We start from the raw sequence: 16,479 nt of genomic DNA, 5'->3' as shown, positions 1-16,479 counted from the left end.
AGGCTGCCATAGTATTAGATGTATTATTAACCACCACTAAGAAAGAAAAAATAATGCCAATTAAATTTTGCAGTAATGCTTTCTCATTGCTTGGAATTTTTTTTTTAACTTTTTGAGATAACTTTTTTAAATTTATAGTTTTTTTCACAGATTACATGGACAAACAGCAAAAAAATACAAATGAAACAGTAAGGTATTTCTGTAACTTCTTCACATTCTGAGCATGATTCATAACTAATTATTTTTTTATTTGAAGTCACCAGTGTTTGTGTTTTTACATACAAATGCTATCATCTGTGTCACAAAGAACATTAGTGATGAAACATTTGTGTGAGTGTTCCTCAATCACACAGGATTTTTCACTTCACAATTTTTGTTGCATGGACAGGTTAATGATAACTATGCTGCAATTTCTATCTGGCCAATAGCAATAAGACATTTTCCTATTTAAGAGATGTTAAAATGCATATGGGGGGTTGATGTAGAGGTATACGTTAGAATCAGTTAAAACAGAACAACCTGTGAAGATTAAATGAGACATGTTAAAAGCTTAGACATTGCCTGGCCCAGAATAAGTGCACAATAAGTACTACCTAGTCTATCATTATGATTACACATAGCTCATTGTGGACTGATGTACAATCAAGATAGACTTAACAATCAAGATAATCAAGATACAATTCATTTGGCCCCTTCTCTCTCACTAAGCCAATCGTAAGGGCAAAATAGTATGGGTCAAAAGAAAATGGCTTAATGAATATTTTTATCACCCTTAAAAAAGCATCTCTCTCTAAAACCTACTCAATTCAAAGTAACAGAATTTGAGCTTGAAGCGACCACTTTCACAGGTTAGAAACTTGTTAACAAAACTTTTCTTTCAGTGTAAAAATGACAGTAACAGCCACTACCATATGAGTACCTATGATGTGCCAACAACTTTATACTTTACTGGTGCTTTTAATGTATTTTTTTCTAATTATCACAGTAATCATGGTAGGAATGTATATGTTTTATTCATAAAATTGCAGTCATACTCAAGAAACTTGCCCAAGGCCACACATATTTTTTTGGTTAATGAGCTGAAACTTGAATCCAGGTACGCCTGATTTCATAGCAGACTAGCATTGCACTAAGCCAAATTACTTCACAATATAAAGATTCTAACCTAGATCATACATGTGGTTCAACCATAGTAATTTCACCTCTCAGGACATCAATTTCTCTTAACTGTAAGAAGAACTATATAAAGTCCTTTGCTAATCTAAGAGTCAAAGACACTATGATTCTTCTGCAAATAGAATGTTTGTTTTACTGATAAACAGACACAACAAAATACATACAAAGTTACTCACTGCCAAGATTAAGAAACGCCAATTGTTCAGCAAAAGGTAACTGGGTGAACAAATTTGTAGAACGTCCACACAAGGTAAGTGTACAGATGTGAAAAAGCTCTCCAAATACTAGCAGGGACAAGTCTTTAATGTATATTATTAAATGAAAAAAGCAAAATATATATGTAAGTGTTATCAGTGTATGAAAGCAAAATACAGAGCATATATATTCATGTTACATTTTGTATAAGGAGGGAATAAGCACACATATTTATTTTTGCTTTCATTTGTATTAAGATACATTAATATTAAAATATATTAATACATTAAGAAATATTGAAAAGATTTAAAAAAAAGGTGCTTACTTGTGGTTGGTGGGCAAAGGGGAAATGAGGGAATGGAGATGGCATGGAAGCATGACTTTTGTTTTTATATCATTCTAATTCTGGAATGATGTAAATGCTGAAGATTAAATTAATAAATTAAAAGGCTGGATTTTACCTTTGCTACTTGAGGTCTTCCAAAACATGCAGCATAATGTAATGATGATGACCTTTGCCCCCTATTAACATCAGCACCTCTTTCACAAAGAAATTCTACCTGTAAAATGATGAAGAATCGTAAAGTTGCCTTATTAATACTTTTCTCTGATTTAAAACATTAGCTTTTATACATCAGCTTACCATTTCCTGAGTTCCAAAAGCAGAGGCCCAGTTTAACAGAGTCTGACCCACATCATCCATAAAATTTACTTCAAAGGCTGGAAGTTTAAAGGAAAAAATTAACTTTTTAAAAGCCAACAAAATTATACAAACCTTTCTAAAGTAGGAACTATTTAAAAATTGTTATTAATATCACTAAATACAGAACTAATTTAATCATTTAGGCCAACTATAAATTAGTAAATAATCAGCAAAGTAGATTCAGCTAAGAAAAAAGTATTCAAAAATTTAAAGCTACTGAGGAATCACAAGCTATAAGCCTTAAAAAAACAGAAAAAGACAAAACTAAATATATGACTTGACTCAATAGGGTACTAGTTGCCTCATGTTTTAACTATAGAAAAGAAAGGCATCCACATCCATAATCAAAAGAATACAAAAGGTAAATCTGATGACCCAGCAGGACCTTTCACCAGTTTATATTTGCTCATCATCTCATGAAGCAGCCTACAACAATCTGCTATGTATTACTATAATTTACTCATGTCAGTTTCCATTAGTCTTAAGAGCACAACAGCCCTAAAATGAATCTGCAATTCACCTTAGAATTGCCATGATCGCCTCCTGGCAATAAAATGGACAAATTTCATTTACACATTCAACAGGCATTTATTCAGGTCTTATTATCTACCAGGCTGATAATTATATACATGGGAAGAGGAGAGGATACAGAAGGCACTGGCCATTCTGTTCTTGGCACAAATGCTAAAACTACTGTCCAAAATCTGGAAGCTAGAAATTGCCTATATAATTCCTTACGTCACAGTTTTTTTATATTTTAAAAAATATCTTCCAACCTCCTGTGTCAATTGCATCTATAAGTGCATCAGTATCTTTACTTCGAATACAGTCTATAAGCTGCCGATGGGAGCGCTCCCCAGAACTATCCAATCTCCGGAGTCCTGGGATTCTGCCTGTAGATCCAGCACTAGACTTTGGCAAAGCTTTTCGTCCTTCAAATAACAGCACCAAGAGAAGGTCAACTAAACGCATGGTATCAAGCACACATCTTTCATCACCCTGCAATGCACTTTCGATTGAATCTGGAAGCTCTGACCTCAGGAGATCCTACAAAGAGAATAGGAGAAAAATTTTTAATACATTTGCACTGTACAAACATACTTTTTGTGAAAGATTAATAAAAGACTCAAAAACGCTCTTACGTGTGTTACTACTGGAGAGCCTCTGCAAAGTGTTGAGAGCAGACTTACAATTGTTGACACCTGGTTACTCAATTTGGAATCTGCAGCTGTGGAAGGTGCTCCTGTGGTGCTACGACCTGGTTTGCAAGCTGACGATGGTCCTGATACAGTGCCACCAGCAGCAGCCATTCGAGATAAGAGCTCCTCAGTTAATCCATGCTTGGCTAATGGAGCTGGGTCAACACCACGACGGGTATATCGGTCAGCTAGTGATGCAAAACACCGCAAAGCTCCATCTGAAACCTAAAAGTGTAAAGAATATGCGTATGGATAAAAATCACCTAAAAAAGGCTAGTACTGTTTATTTCAATACGAGACTAAAGAGAGACAGATGTAATAAAAAGACAACATATACAGTTTGTCTAGATTTGAATCCTGACTTCACATTCTGCTGAGTGTATGATCTGAGGATGTTACTTAACTGCTCAAGGCCTCAGTTCCATAATCTATAAAATGAAAGTAATAATAGTTTGAGCCTAAATACAATGATATATATAAAGAACCCAGATGGACAGTGAAAGCTCAATACATATTAATATTATTATGTATGACTTTGCCAAGATAATCTATGTATATCAACTGAAAATAATTAACATCTGAATGGTAAAAGACATTAAAATCGTTTAATTTCTAATGTATGCTAATTCAACATACTCAACATACAGAGATAAGATTTTAAATACTATGTATTTTTACTTCAGTGAGAACATAAGTCAACATAATTGTACTAAGTCAACAAATTACACTGAATATGAGTACTGCTTTAAAAGTCATATATTTCCAAAACATTTAAACTTAAGAATAAACATGTAACTTTAGTAATTTAAAAGGTTTCACTGCCAAGACAAAAAAGATTACCATATAGAAATACAAAATGAAAGACAGAGTACCTCTACTTCACCTAGTGAAAAGTTCATTACAGTGTATTATAATTATAAATAGGGGCTGCTATAAAAAAAAAACACTTTATGAAAACAAACGATACAACAGGAATTTACCTGATGATCTTCATGTTTTAATAAACTAGACAGAGATTCTACACAAATTTCTAAAGAAGAATCTTGTGGTTCCATTTTGCCACAGAGCCTTGATACCACAGCCATGGCAGAGTGCAAGGTATCTTTATGAACCAGGTGTCCACTGTCACGAATGAAGGTAAGCACACAATTCAAACCACCAGCCTCAAAGACTGCTCCTGACTCACGAGTGCATATCAATTCTAATACCTGCAATTATAAAATAAAATTAACAAAAGAATACTGTTAAGTCCAATTTTAATTTTCTAGAACCATAGAAAACATAATGCACTCTCCAAATTTATTAGGAGCTACTAAAATAAAGCAAAAGAAATTAGTTTCAATGTATTTTGTTTAACCAAATATGTCCAACATATCATTTCAATTGGTAATCAATATAAAAAATTGATACATTCTGCATTCTTTTATGTATTAAGTCTTCAAAATCCCATGTATAGTTTATACTTACAACGTATCAGTTTGAAGTAGCCAAATATGAAATGTTCAATAGTCATATACGGCTACCATACTGGACAGTGTAGGTTTAGATGGTGAAATGTACATGGCAAGCTAAGGAACTACAAGTAATTAAGCAAAAGTTTGTAAAGGTCCTAGACATTTATTTATTAAATATTATTTATTTTTAGCTATTCCATTATTCATTATCCTCATGCTTTATGAATATCAAAACATTAAAAATCAGCTTTTATTTTCTAAATTATGTTGATGTTTAAGGTGTTCAGATAGAATTAAATTATTAACAGGGTCCATAAATCTTAGAGGCATTCCAGAAATTTATATTTTATTCTGTGATGCAAGAAAAAGGTTTTAAGCAGGGAAATGATATGATCAGACTTCCAGTTAATAATTTTGGGAAATGAGGTGTAGGGGCAGTGTAGAAGCAGATGCAAAAATTTAGGTATTAAAATTCAGACATTATATTATTATGAAAAACAGTTTTTCAGGTGAAGATGAGGGCTTAACCAAGGCAATAACTATAATCAAACAGGAGGAAATAAATTAGAAAAGGACTTGATCATTAATTACATGTGTAGAAGAGAAAAAAAGGAAATGAAAAATAAAGCACAGATTTCTACCTTGAGTGGGTGGAAACTGATGTCAATTATCAAAACATAAGTTTATCTGTACTGAAAAATAATGAATTCAGACAACCAGCTAGAGATGTCCAACAGGACTTTGAATATGGAATGCAGAACACAAGAGAGAGGATGAGTCGAGATATAAAGGTACAAAGGGCATATACAGACAAATGGCATCAATCCTGATGAGAATGTCTAGGCAAAGTTTATATATTTTAAGAGGGTAAAACAGAAACTTAGGAAATATTTTTTCACTGAAAACAAATGAAGAAAGAATAATCTGCTAGGGAAACAGAAAAAGGGAGACCACGGTGAAACAGACAAGAGTCTGAATATACAGGTTAGTGAGTAAGCAATGGAATACAATTTCAGTCCTGGAAGGAACATGAAGTGATGTGATTAAGAGACTTAGAAGGGAAAAAAGTTCTGCTCTGAACAGGAAACAGATACCTCTTCCTCTAAGGCCAGAAACAGACAAAAATAAATCTACAGACACAGACACAGAAAGTCAAGACATTAACACCTACAACAGCAGCTCTCAAAGCACCAGGAAGACATTTTCAGGGATCTCTGAAGTTAAAACTTTTTTTTCATAATATTATAATATTGCCTTTTTTATTCTCATCAATTCAGGAGTATAGCATGGAGTTTTCCAGAAGCTATACAAAGCATGATATAGCAACAGACCAAACACAGATATAAGGATCCAGCTGTCTTCTATGAAGTCAGACATTTTTAAAGAGATTTGCAAAAATGCTTAACAATGCTACCCTTCTCACTAGTTTTCAGACATCGAACTGGAGATGTCCAACAGGCCTTTGTTCAGGAAACAGTTATTTTCATTAGAATGTAATGCATGTTAACACATGATGACTTTGTTATTTTCAGATAAATTAAATATTCCAAACTCCTCAGTTTTAATATGTAGTATGATAAATACAAATATATATAGCCTGCAAAAACAAAGGCTATTCAGCAGTCCTCAATAATTTAAGACTTGTAAAGGGATCCTGAGGTAAAAGTTTTAAAAATTGCTGACCTTAAACAGCAAAAAACAAAAAAAGAATGAAACAGCAGAGAATCATAAAATCTAAACATGTTCACAAGTAGTTCTAATAAAAAACTACTAACCCAGTACTGATACTCAGGGTCACATAAAGTTTAAAATTAGTCCCACTAGAAGTAAAAACAGCTAACTCTACTAAAGGGAATATAGCAAAATAGCTAAAGCCAGGGACCCTAGAACTTCCCAATCTTCACATTCCTAATCTTCAGATGTTGGCTCTGTCATGAAATGCTTGTATCACCCCAAGCAAGCTACTTAACCTGGATATGCTTGAAGTTTTTTTCACCTATAAAATAGAAATGATGGTATTAGCAGCATCTTTACTATTTTTTATATATTTATATAGTTACATTTTAGATATGTAAATTTTATATTTTTATATATATTTAAATGTTTATATATTTATATATAAATATTTATTATTATTTATTATAGCAGCATGTATATTAGCAACTTCATACAGAGTTGTCATGAAAATTAATGAATTAATACGTAAAGTGTTTAGTATAATATCTGGCACTGGTAGTGTTAGTTATCATGATGGTGGTTTTTATTATGTTCATACAAAATGATTTTGTGTGAGAGGACAGGGATAACCTACCTCAAGGTGTTAGTGGTTACCAGGAACCAATGAGCATTGACCCACAGCACAGAAAAGCATTATCAGTGACCTACAGCTTTCCTGCAAGACTAAGATCCCTTTTCCCAAGCCATATGGGGTCTCCTTTGACGTCAAAAGGACTGTGACTTCCACTGTTTTCAAACACTCTCAATACAATAAGTCTAATGATGGAAAGAATTTTTTTTTTTACCAAAATATATTCTTTATTTCTGATCTTCAAATGGGCCAATAAATAATTAAGCATTACCTTTACACATTGTTCAGCTAAGTCTCTGCTGGTCCTGTTGTTAAGTTCAACCACAACCAAACGATTACAAAGTGCTTTTATAGCTCCATCTACCCCAACAATCCTTCGGGTGCATTCTGCAGATACATCCAGGTAGTATGTTATGGCACGGGCTGTCACCTCTAACACGTTGTCTGGAGCACTTTCATCAAGAAAAATTTTGCAGAGGGCTGGCAAGAAAGTGCGAGGAGGACATCTGTAGTGAAAATATCATGTTATATCTAGGATTACTAAATTCTTAACATCAAGACATTCATAAAATAACAGATAACATCAAGTATGACATAACACATCATGCTCAAATACTGTGTCTGCATGAATATTAGGTAGTATTTCACACATCGCTTTGCTCCGTAACAATAGTCACATGCTGATCTCATCACTCCTGAAAATAGTAGGTTGTGAATAGTTTAAAGTAGCAGCATTAATTTGAACCATGTTAAAGAAAATTCCTATTCAATACTCAAATATCCACTGCTCTGTAAAACCTTCCCATACCTCACCAAATAGTTAATTGGTACTTTTATGTTCCTAAAACCTCATAGAAACAGTACTCACACTGTTCAATGTATCACTTTATTTCCTCATTTAGGTTAAGAGTACCCGAAGGCCTAGGACATTGTTCAATTCATGTTTTATGGGAACAACTACTGATTTGGGGTTTAAAAGACCAGGGTAAAACACAGAACAACAGCTGTGTAACCTTTCTGGTCCTATTTCCTCATTTGTAAAGCAAAGATAATATCTAAACAATACCTACTTCATATGGATATTGTGGAGATGAAATGGAATTAAACACTTGGCTCAGTATCTTGACACCACATTAAGCTAACTTTAGCTTCCCTCCCTCCTATGAATAATCTAATGCCTGCTATATAGACCTACAGAAGACAGTTTTATCAAAAGCAGAATTTGTGAGCAGTAATATCCCCTATATTTTAGCAACACTTAAAATATGAAAAACTATAGTCTATAATTAGTAGAAATCTCAGTCATATGACATCAGATACATTACTGAAAACTCTGCATAGACTAAACTTGAAATGGGTACGGATAACAGAAAATGTAGTAAGTCCTCTCAGTGTTTCAGTGGAATTATTTTTCCTACAATTTTGTGTGTGTATATATCTTTTGCAGCTTTTAAACAATATCTGTATGAATGTCAAAGTAACTCTACTTTTTAATATCTGCTTAGATGACCTTAACTTAAGAGACCCAGCAGACAAGTATTATCAAAGCAATTTTAGAAGACCTGTCACTGATTAAACACAGATGGTTTTCACTAGCCAGCAACGCTGGTGACCTATGTCATACAGTCACTTGTAATTTTCTGAGGAAAAGCTTTGAGGCGAGGATAGAGGAGATGGTACCCTATGTCTCAGGTAAGGTCAGAAGACTAGCAATATATAAAGAACTCATATGCCTCAATACCAAAAACCAAATAACCCAATTAAAAAAAGGGCAGAGGACCTGAACAAACATTTTCCCAAGGAAGAAATACAGATGGTCAACAGGCACATGAAAAGATGCTCCACATTGTTAAATATCAGGGAAATGCAAATCAAAACCACAAGATATCATCTCACACCAGTTAGAATGGCCACTAAACAAAAGACAAAACAAGACATAGCAAGTATTGGCGAGGATGTGGAAAAATGGGAACTCTCCTACACTGTTGCTGGGAATGTAAATTGGTGCAGCCACTGTGGAAAACAGCATGGAGGTTCCTCAAAAAACTAAAAACAGAAATACCATTTGACCCAGTAAATCTACTTCTAGGAATTTACCCAAAGAAAATAAAATCTCTGATTTGAAAAGATATATGCACCCCTACATTTACTGCCACATTATTTACAACAGCCAAGCAACCAAAGTGTCCATCAATACATGAATGGATAAAGAAGACGTGGCACCCACAATGGAATATTGTTCAGCCATAAGAGAAAAGAAATCCTGCCATTTGCAACAACATGGATGGACCTAAAGGGCATTATGCTCAGTGAAATAAGCCAGATGAAGAAAGACAAATATCATATGATTTCACTTATTTGTGGAATACAAAAACAAAGCAAAACAAAATGAATAAAACAGCAGCAGACTCATAGACACTGAGAAGTGACTAGTGGTCACCATGGGCAGGGGAGGGAAGGGATAAAGGGGATAAAAGGGCAAAAAAATTCTCAAGCATGATATAAGTTGGTCATGGGGATAGTAGTATAGCATGGAGAATGTAGTCAATGAATCTGTAACATCTTTCTATGTTAACAGTAAACATCCTACAGAGACTGAGGATCTAATAATATGCATAACTGTTGAACCACTGTCTTATACATCTGAAACAAATATAAGATTGTATATCAACAATACTTCAATAAAAAATTAATTTAAAAAAATCAGAAGACTAGCATATCAAAATTTTCAAGCACTGCTGCTGCTCTCCACATATGCATATGTACTAAAGAGATGACATTGTAGAAATGTTAATGCTACTGAAGAACATGATCTTTAATGTTTTTTTCTCTAGAAAAAAGTAGCTTTTGAATTTAAAAAATGCTGAAGTTGATAGTGCTTGCGATAACAGGATGACAAGAATGGAAATATCATATGCTTTATATTAAAATTTTTTAAATTATTCTTCAATGTTTCTTACCCAGTACAAACACTGCATATCAAAAAATAAAATTTAAGAGAAAAGTTGAGTGTAACTTTCTGTATTCCATGGGAAAACAGAGCATTTGCTAATTTGGGGACTAACATGTTACTTGCTGCGTTCCCCAAAATGTGACAACTCTCCTGAACAAGTATGGTTGAAGCGCCAGTTTAAAACAACAAACCACAAAGTTCTAAAAGTTTCTCAGATTTTAATTGTGATCAGTTTTATTTCTAAGAGAAAAATAAATCTTATGGGCTGCATATGTAAGAGCTTATTTTATGTTAGATAAAATGAAAACCTGCTTCATGAACTTTTTTAAAGCTTTGGCACAAAACATCTATTATACCTTTGGCTACTGGACAAAAAAATTTGTTTTTCTAGCTCTTGAGTTATCTTTCAACAATAGGAAGGTATTTAAGATAAACATATAAAATCATTAACTTTTCAATTTAGAATCAAAGCAAATTACAAAATCTCAGCAATACAAATTAACTGTAAATTAAACAAAAAGGCAGGGAAAAACATGCCAATATCAATTAATGAGTTCAAAAGAGTACAAAATAGTTGAAAGAACTATTGTTATAGTACTTTAAAGTTCATATTGAACTAAAATAAACTACTAAAAATATTTTATCCTAACATACCCTGATACAGGTTATCTTGCTGGTTATCCTGCTTTAATATAGTCATTGTAATATATTTCATCAGTTGTTTGTTAGGGAATGTCTTAGTTATCATTTCCGAAGAAACCCTATGTTGAGAGATAATTCACCTTGGTCTTTAAATTCAACTTGAGCTCTATGGTTATTCAACAAGCAATCGATTGAATTTTATGAGCAAGACCTTCAAAAAAGCCCCTTGCCTTTTCCTACAACCACAACCACAACGTTCCTGGTCTGAAAACCAACAGGGATTAGCCAAGAAACAATATTTACATATCAACAGCTCTCATCTCTTTATAAATGTGATCACCAACTTTAAATGAACACAATGTCCAATAGTTCTGCTACATTTCCTCCACTGTCTGTAATGAGTATTTCATATTTCATACCTTTTCTTCAATTTTCTCTTGGTTTTCTACTCTAGCCTCAATCCTAAACTCCCTTCTCTTCTCCCTTTAGTTGACCTCGTCTATTCCTTTAGGTCATACACCATGGATATAAATTTCACACATCAAAATTCCTGAAATGTTATTTCCACTGAAGACCAACTAACTCACTGTCACTGTCTCCATTTAGAATTATCACAAGCACCTTAAAGCATAGTCAAAATAAAACTCCTGATATGCGCCTTCACCCCCAAATTACCATCTTCATAAATGTCACAACCATCCAATAAGTCAAAAACCTGAGAACTATCCTGTTCTCCCCATTTTCCTCATATTGTACATCCAACCCATCAGTTAAATCCCAATTTTCTCTGCAAAATAGATCCTAAACTGTCCACTTTTCCACTTTCTCTTACAATTCTAGTCTAAACCAACTTCAAACTCATTTAGACTTCTGAAATAGCCACTTAGCCATCCAAAGGGATGATCTAGCACCAGTATTAAGGAGGTATCCCCAGAGGGAGGAGGGGATCCGTCTGGCAGAGGCTGTCGGAGCATGAGTAAGGTGAAGAGGGCATCTGTGCCGGGGAATGCCCCAGGAACGGGCAACTGATACAAACAAGGGAAGGGATCAAAATAATACAGTACCTCCCCCCTTATCTGCAGTTTTGATTCCTGCAGTTTCACTTACCCACAGTCAACTCTGGGCCAGAAGTTAGGTGCTCTCCTCCCTGAGACACATTGTCAGCCTAACACTATAGCACAAAACCTATGTCATTTATCTTACTTCATCTCACTGGTATTTTATCATCTCACATTATCACAGGAAGTCAAAGAGTACAGTACAAGGTATTATGAGAGGGAGATCACATTCCCTTAATTTTTATTACAGTGTATTGTTATAATTATTCTACTTTATTAGTCTACTGTGCCTGATTTATAAATTAAGTTTTATCAAACATATGTATGTATAGGAAAGAACAGAGTATATGTTCAGTACTATCAGTGGTTTCAGGCATCCACTGGGGATCTTGGAACATATTCCCCATGGATAAGGGGGGACTACTGTAAATGTATGAAGGATAACGGGAGCCAGGTTTCTCACTATAGAACAGAGTTGCAAATATAGAAAGAGAAAACTAGAGGGAACCCTGTGGTACAAGGCAGGAACTAGAGGTACTTTTAGGAACTCAGGGTGGTCAGCAGATAGAGAGAGGTTTTTTTAAAAAAGACGCTAACATGTATGCTGATCCCTCTGCCTAAACTGCTTTTCCCCCAATAATTCCTGCAGCTGGCTCTTAGTCATCCTTCCTATCTCAGCCTAAATGTCACCTCCTCACCTTTCAGACTTAATATCCTAACTAACCAAGACAGGACTCCTGTTTTTGTCCTAATTTACTTTACAATTTTTATATATTTATTCATTTCTTTTTGTTATCCACTGTAATGATATCCTTAAAGCCTGTAAGCTCCTCAAGAATAGTAATTTATTTCACACAGCACCTTAGCAGGATTCTCTGTACATAGGAGACCCTCATTTTATTTGTTGAACAAATGATACTAAGAAAGAAAATAAGAACTTTTTTGCTTATGGAAAGAGAAGCCTAACAAAAAGAACCCCATCAGCTCCCTTAATGACTACTTCTCTGCCTCACATACCCAAGCCCTCACAAACATGGACCCACCCCTCCACACACATGCCTTCACCCTGGCACAACCCCTATGAGGTCCATCTACCTCCTTCAACCACCTCACACCTTCCCACAACACACAAAAAGTGAATCCACTTCTGTATCTTTTTCTCACTTCCCAAAATAAAGCAAAATGCCAAATCTAAACTCAAGCCCAGACTGCACCACCTGTCATTCCTGGGAGGTGTTTCCGGAACCACCAACCACAACCTGCCCAAGACCAAATGAAGTTTCCCTACCCAAACCACACTCCTTATCCTCTAATCTACCATTCATCAGTCAGGCAAGCAAAAAATCACAGTAAATTCTTCCAAACTCCTGTTTCCCAAATACAAAATCCAAACCCCTCATCTTGATGGTTCCACATCCTAAATCTGTTTAGTATCTGTCCCTTCTCTTGAATTCCAACCCTCATTATTTCTACCTGGATTACTACAATGGCTTCCTAACTAGAGCCTCTCACCTGAGACTCCAGTCCATTCACCACTTCATCACCAGTCATTTTTCCAAAATACAAATCTGATACTGTCACATCCTGTTTAATCCTTCATTAGGTCCCTACTACCTTGAGGATAAAATCCAAATTCATCAGAATCAGAGATATGGCCTATGATCAGCTTATCCACTGGCCCCCTCTACCCGATCACACAAAAACACTTGCTTTACCGAAGGCAGGAATACTCGTAATTCCTACCCTACTGTAAAGTTTCCAGATCCTCATGTCCTTGCATATATCCCCTCTGCAAAAAACACTCTTATCTCCTTTTCCTCTTTTTCACTCAGATTCCTTTATCAAAGCAACTTTTAAAACTAAGTTTTAAAAATTTTAAGATGACTCAGGACAGAGAGTACCTACTCTAGGAAGCCTGCCTTAGACCAATCTCACTATCAATTCTGTTACATTCCTCTTGGGAGGTCTCAGAACATAAAATGAAACCAATCAATCAAAAGCATCTGTCTTGCGATATTGTTTTCCCATTGATGTCTCATCTATGACAACATGAGTTACTTGACAGCAGGGTCTATACCTTATCTATCTGTTTTCCTATAATCAAGCCCATTATTCATTATCTAGGGGACACTCAAATATTTGATGAATATCAAATATATGATAATAATGCCTGCCTCAAGAAATGCAGTTTAATATAACTTAAGTAAAATAAATATAATGAGTGCTATAATAAAAAACTAAGAGAAGTATGAAATGTTCTGAGAGGCAAAGCCCAACTGGGAATTTAGGGAAACGAAGACTTCATAAAAAAGGAAGAAGTTTGGAGGGGCGGAGCCAAGATGGCGGCCTGAGTAGAGCAGTGGAAATCTCCTCCCAAAAACATATAGAGCTATGAAAATATAACAAACAAAACTCTTCCTAAAATAGAGACCAGAGGACACAGGACAACATCCAGACCACATCCACACATGCAAGAACCCAGCACCTTGCGAAGGGGGTAAGATACAAGCCCCGGCACAGCGGGACCCGAGCGCCCCTCCCCCCGGCTCCTGGCCGGTGGAAAGAAACCGGAGCGGTTTTTTTTTTTTTTTTTTTTTGGCGAGTGCTTTTTGGAAGCCTTAAAGGGACAGGGACCGCGTTGCTAGGAAGGCAGGGCAGCAGGAACGGTGAGCGGTGCCTGGGACCGGCGCCTGAGGACAAAGATCGCGCGTTTTTCCCTACGGGACCAGTGGGCGGGTGCCTGAGGCCGGCGCCTGAGGACGGAGGAAATCACGGGTTTTTCCCCCTTTTTTTTTTTTCTTTTTCTCTTTTTGGCGAGTGCTTTTTGGAAGCCTTAAAGGGACAGGGACCCCATTGCTAGGGAGGCAGGGCGGCGGAACCAATGAGGGGGTGCCTGGGACCGGCGCCTGAGGACCGCATGTTTTTCCCTACGGGACCGGTGGGAGGGTGCCTGAGACCGGCACCTGAGGACGGAGGAAATTGCGCGTTTTTCCCCCTTTTTTTTCTATTTTTGGCGAGTCCTTTTTGGAAGACTTAAAGGGACAGGGACCCCGGTGCTAGGGAGGCAGGGCGGCAGGACTGGTGAGCGGGTGCCTGGGACCGGTGCCTGAGGACAAAGACTATCCCGTGGTTTTCCCTGCAGGACCAGAGGGCGGGTGCATGAGACCGGGGCCTGAGGACGGAGGAAATCGCGCATTTTTCCCTTTTTTTTTTCACTTTTTGGCAAGTGCTTTTTGGAAGCCTTAAAGGGACAGGGACCCCGTTGCTAGGGAGGCAGAGCAGCAGGACCGGTGAGAGGGTGCCTGGGACCGGCACCTGAAGACAAAGAATATCGCGCGTTTTTCCCTGCAGGACCGGTGGGCGGGTGCTTTTTGGAAGCCTTGAAGGGACAGGGCCCCTGGTGCTAGGGAGGCAGGGTAGCAGGTGCCTGGGACCGGCGCCTGAGGAAAAAAAAAAATAGCGTGTTTTTTCCATTTTTTTATTTTTATTTTTCCTGTTCCCTCTCTCATTGTTGCTGTTGTTTTGGTTTAGAGAGTGCTTTTTGGAAGTCTTAAAGGGGCAGGACAGGACACTTAGACCAGAGGCAGGGAATCTGCAGATCTCTGGGCAGTCTAACACCCTGGTCAACAGGAAGCACAGAGGCCCCTTACGGAGAAAAATAGCCTCCCGGCCGCTCGCCCTCCAACGGGGCTCCACCACTTTGGAGGAGCAGCCCCAGCCAGGCCACACCCAGGGCAACAGCGGAGATAAACTCCATAGCAAACAGGCAGGTAGCAGAAGCCCTGTCTGCCCACAGCTGACAAGCATAAGCCACTAGAGGTCGCTATTCTCCCAGGTGAGGAAGGCCACAAACCAACAAGAAGGGAAACTTTTCCAGCGGTCACTCGTACCAGGTCTGCAAACTATCTCTATCACCATGAAAAGGCAAAACTACAGGCAGACAAACATCACAGACACAACACCTGAGAGGGAGACAGACCAAACCAGTCCTCCTGAAAAAGAATTCAAAATAAAAATCATGAACATGCTGACAGAGATGCAGAGAAAAATGCAAGAGCAGTGGGATGAAGTCCGGAGGGAGATCACAGATGTCAGGAAGGAGATCACAGAAGTGAAACAATCCCTGGAAGGATTTATAAGCAGAATGGATAAGATGCAAGAGGCCATTGAAGGAATAGAAGCCAGCGAGTAGGAACGTATAGAAGCTGACATAGAGAGAGATAAAAGGATATCCAGGAATGAAACAACACTAAGAGAACTACGTGACCAAACCAAAAGGAATAATATTCATATTATAGGGGTACCAGAAGAAGAAAGAGGAAAAGGGATAGAAAGTCTCTTTGAAGAAATAATTACTGAAAACTTCCCCAAACTGGGGGAGGAAATAATCGAACACACCATGGAATTACACAGAACCCCCAACAGAAAGGATCCAAGGAGGACAACACCAAGACACATAGTAATTAAAATGGCAAGGATCAAGGACAAGGAAAGAGTTTTAAAGGCAGCTAGAGAGAAAAAGGTCACCTATAAAGGAAAACCCATCAGGCTAACATCAGACTTCTCAACAGAAACCCTACAGGCCAGAAGAGAATGGCATGATATACTTAATGCAATGAAAGAGAAGGGCATTGAACCAAGGATACTGTATCCAGCACAACTATCATTTAAATATGATGGCGGGATTAAACAATTCCCAGACAAGCAAAAGCTGAGGGATTTTGCTTCCCACAAACCACCTCTACAGGGCATCCGACAGGGACTGCTCTAGATGGGAGCACTCCTAAAAAG

At 37.1% G+C, this 16,479-nt stretch overlaps 1 protein-coding gene across 11 annotated transcripts in view; it reads right to left on the bottom strand.

The window, feature by feature from the left end:
• HECTD1 (HECT domain E3 ubiquitin protein ligase 1) overlaps nt 1-16,479 on the bottom strand; it is a 127,250-nt gene that overhangs the window by 82,515 nt on the left and 28,256 nt on the right. For all 11 annotated transcript variants that reach the window (XM_036999303.2, XM_036999306.2, XM_036999304.2 and 8 more), the window contains exons 3-8: nt 7,307-7,541; nt 4,254-4,481; nt 3,217-3,498; nt 2,851-3,121; nt 2,015-2,091; nt 1,833-1,931 (exon numbers count right to left, since the gene is read on the bottom strand). In XM_036999303.2, the coding sequence (XP_036855198.1) occupies nt 1,833-1,931; nt 2,015-2,091; nt 2,851-3,121; nt 3,217-3,498; nt 4,254-4,481; nt 7,307-7,541 (1,192 nt within the window). The remainder of the gene's footprint in view (nt 1-1,832; nt 1,932-2,014; nt 2,092-2,850; nt 3,122-3,216; nt 3,499-4,253; nt 4,482-7,306; nt 7,542-16,479) is intronic.

Source organism: Manis javanica, chromosome 8 (assembly GCF_040802235.1).
Source record: "Manis javanica isolate MJ-LG chromosome 8, MJ_LKY, whole genome shotgun sequence".
Classification (NCBI taxonomy): domain Eukaryota; kingdom Metazoa; phylum Chordata; class Mammalia; order Pholidota; family Manidae; genus Manis; species Manis javanica.
This window is presented reverse-complemented; position numbering and strand designations above follow the sequence as displayed.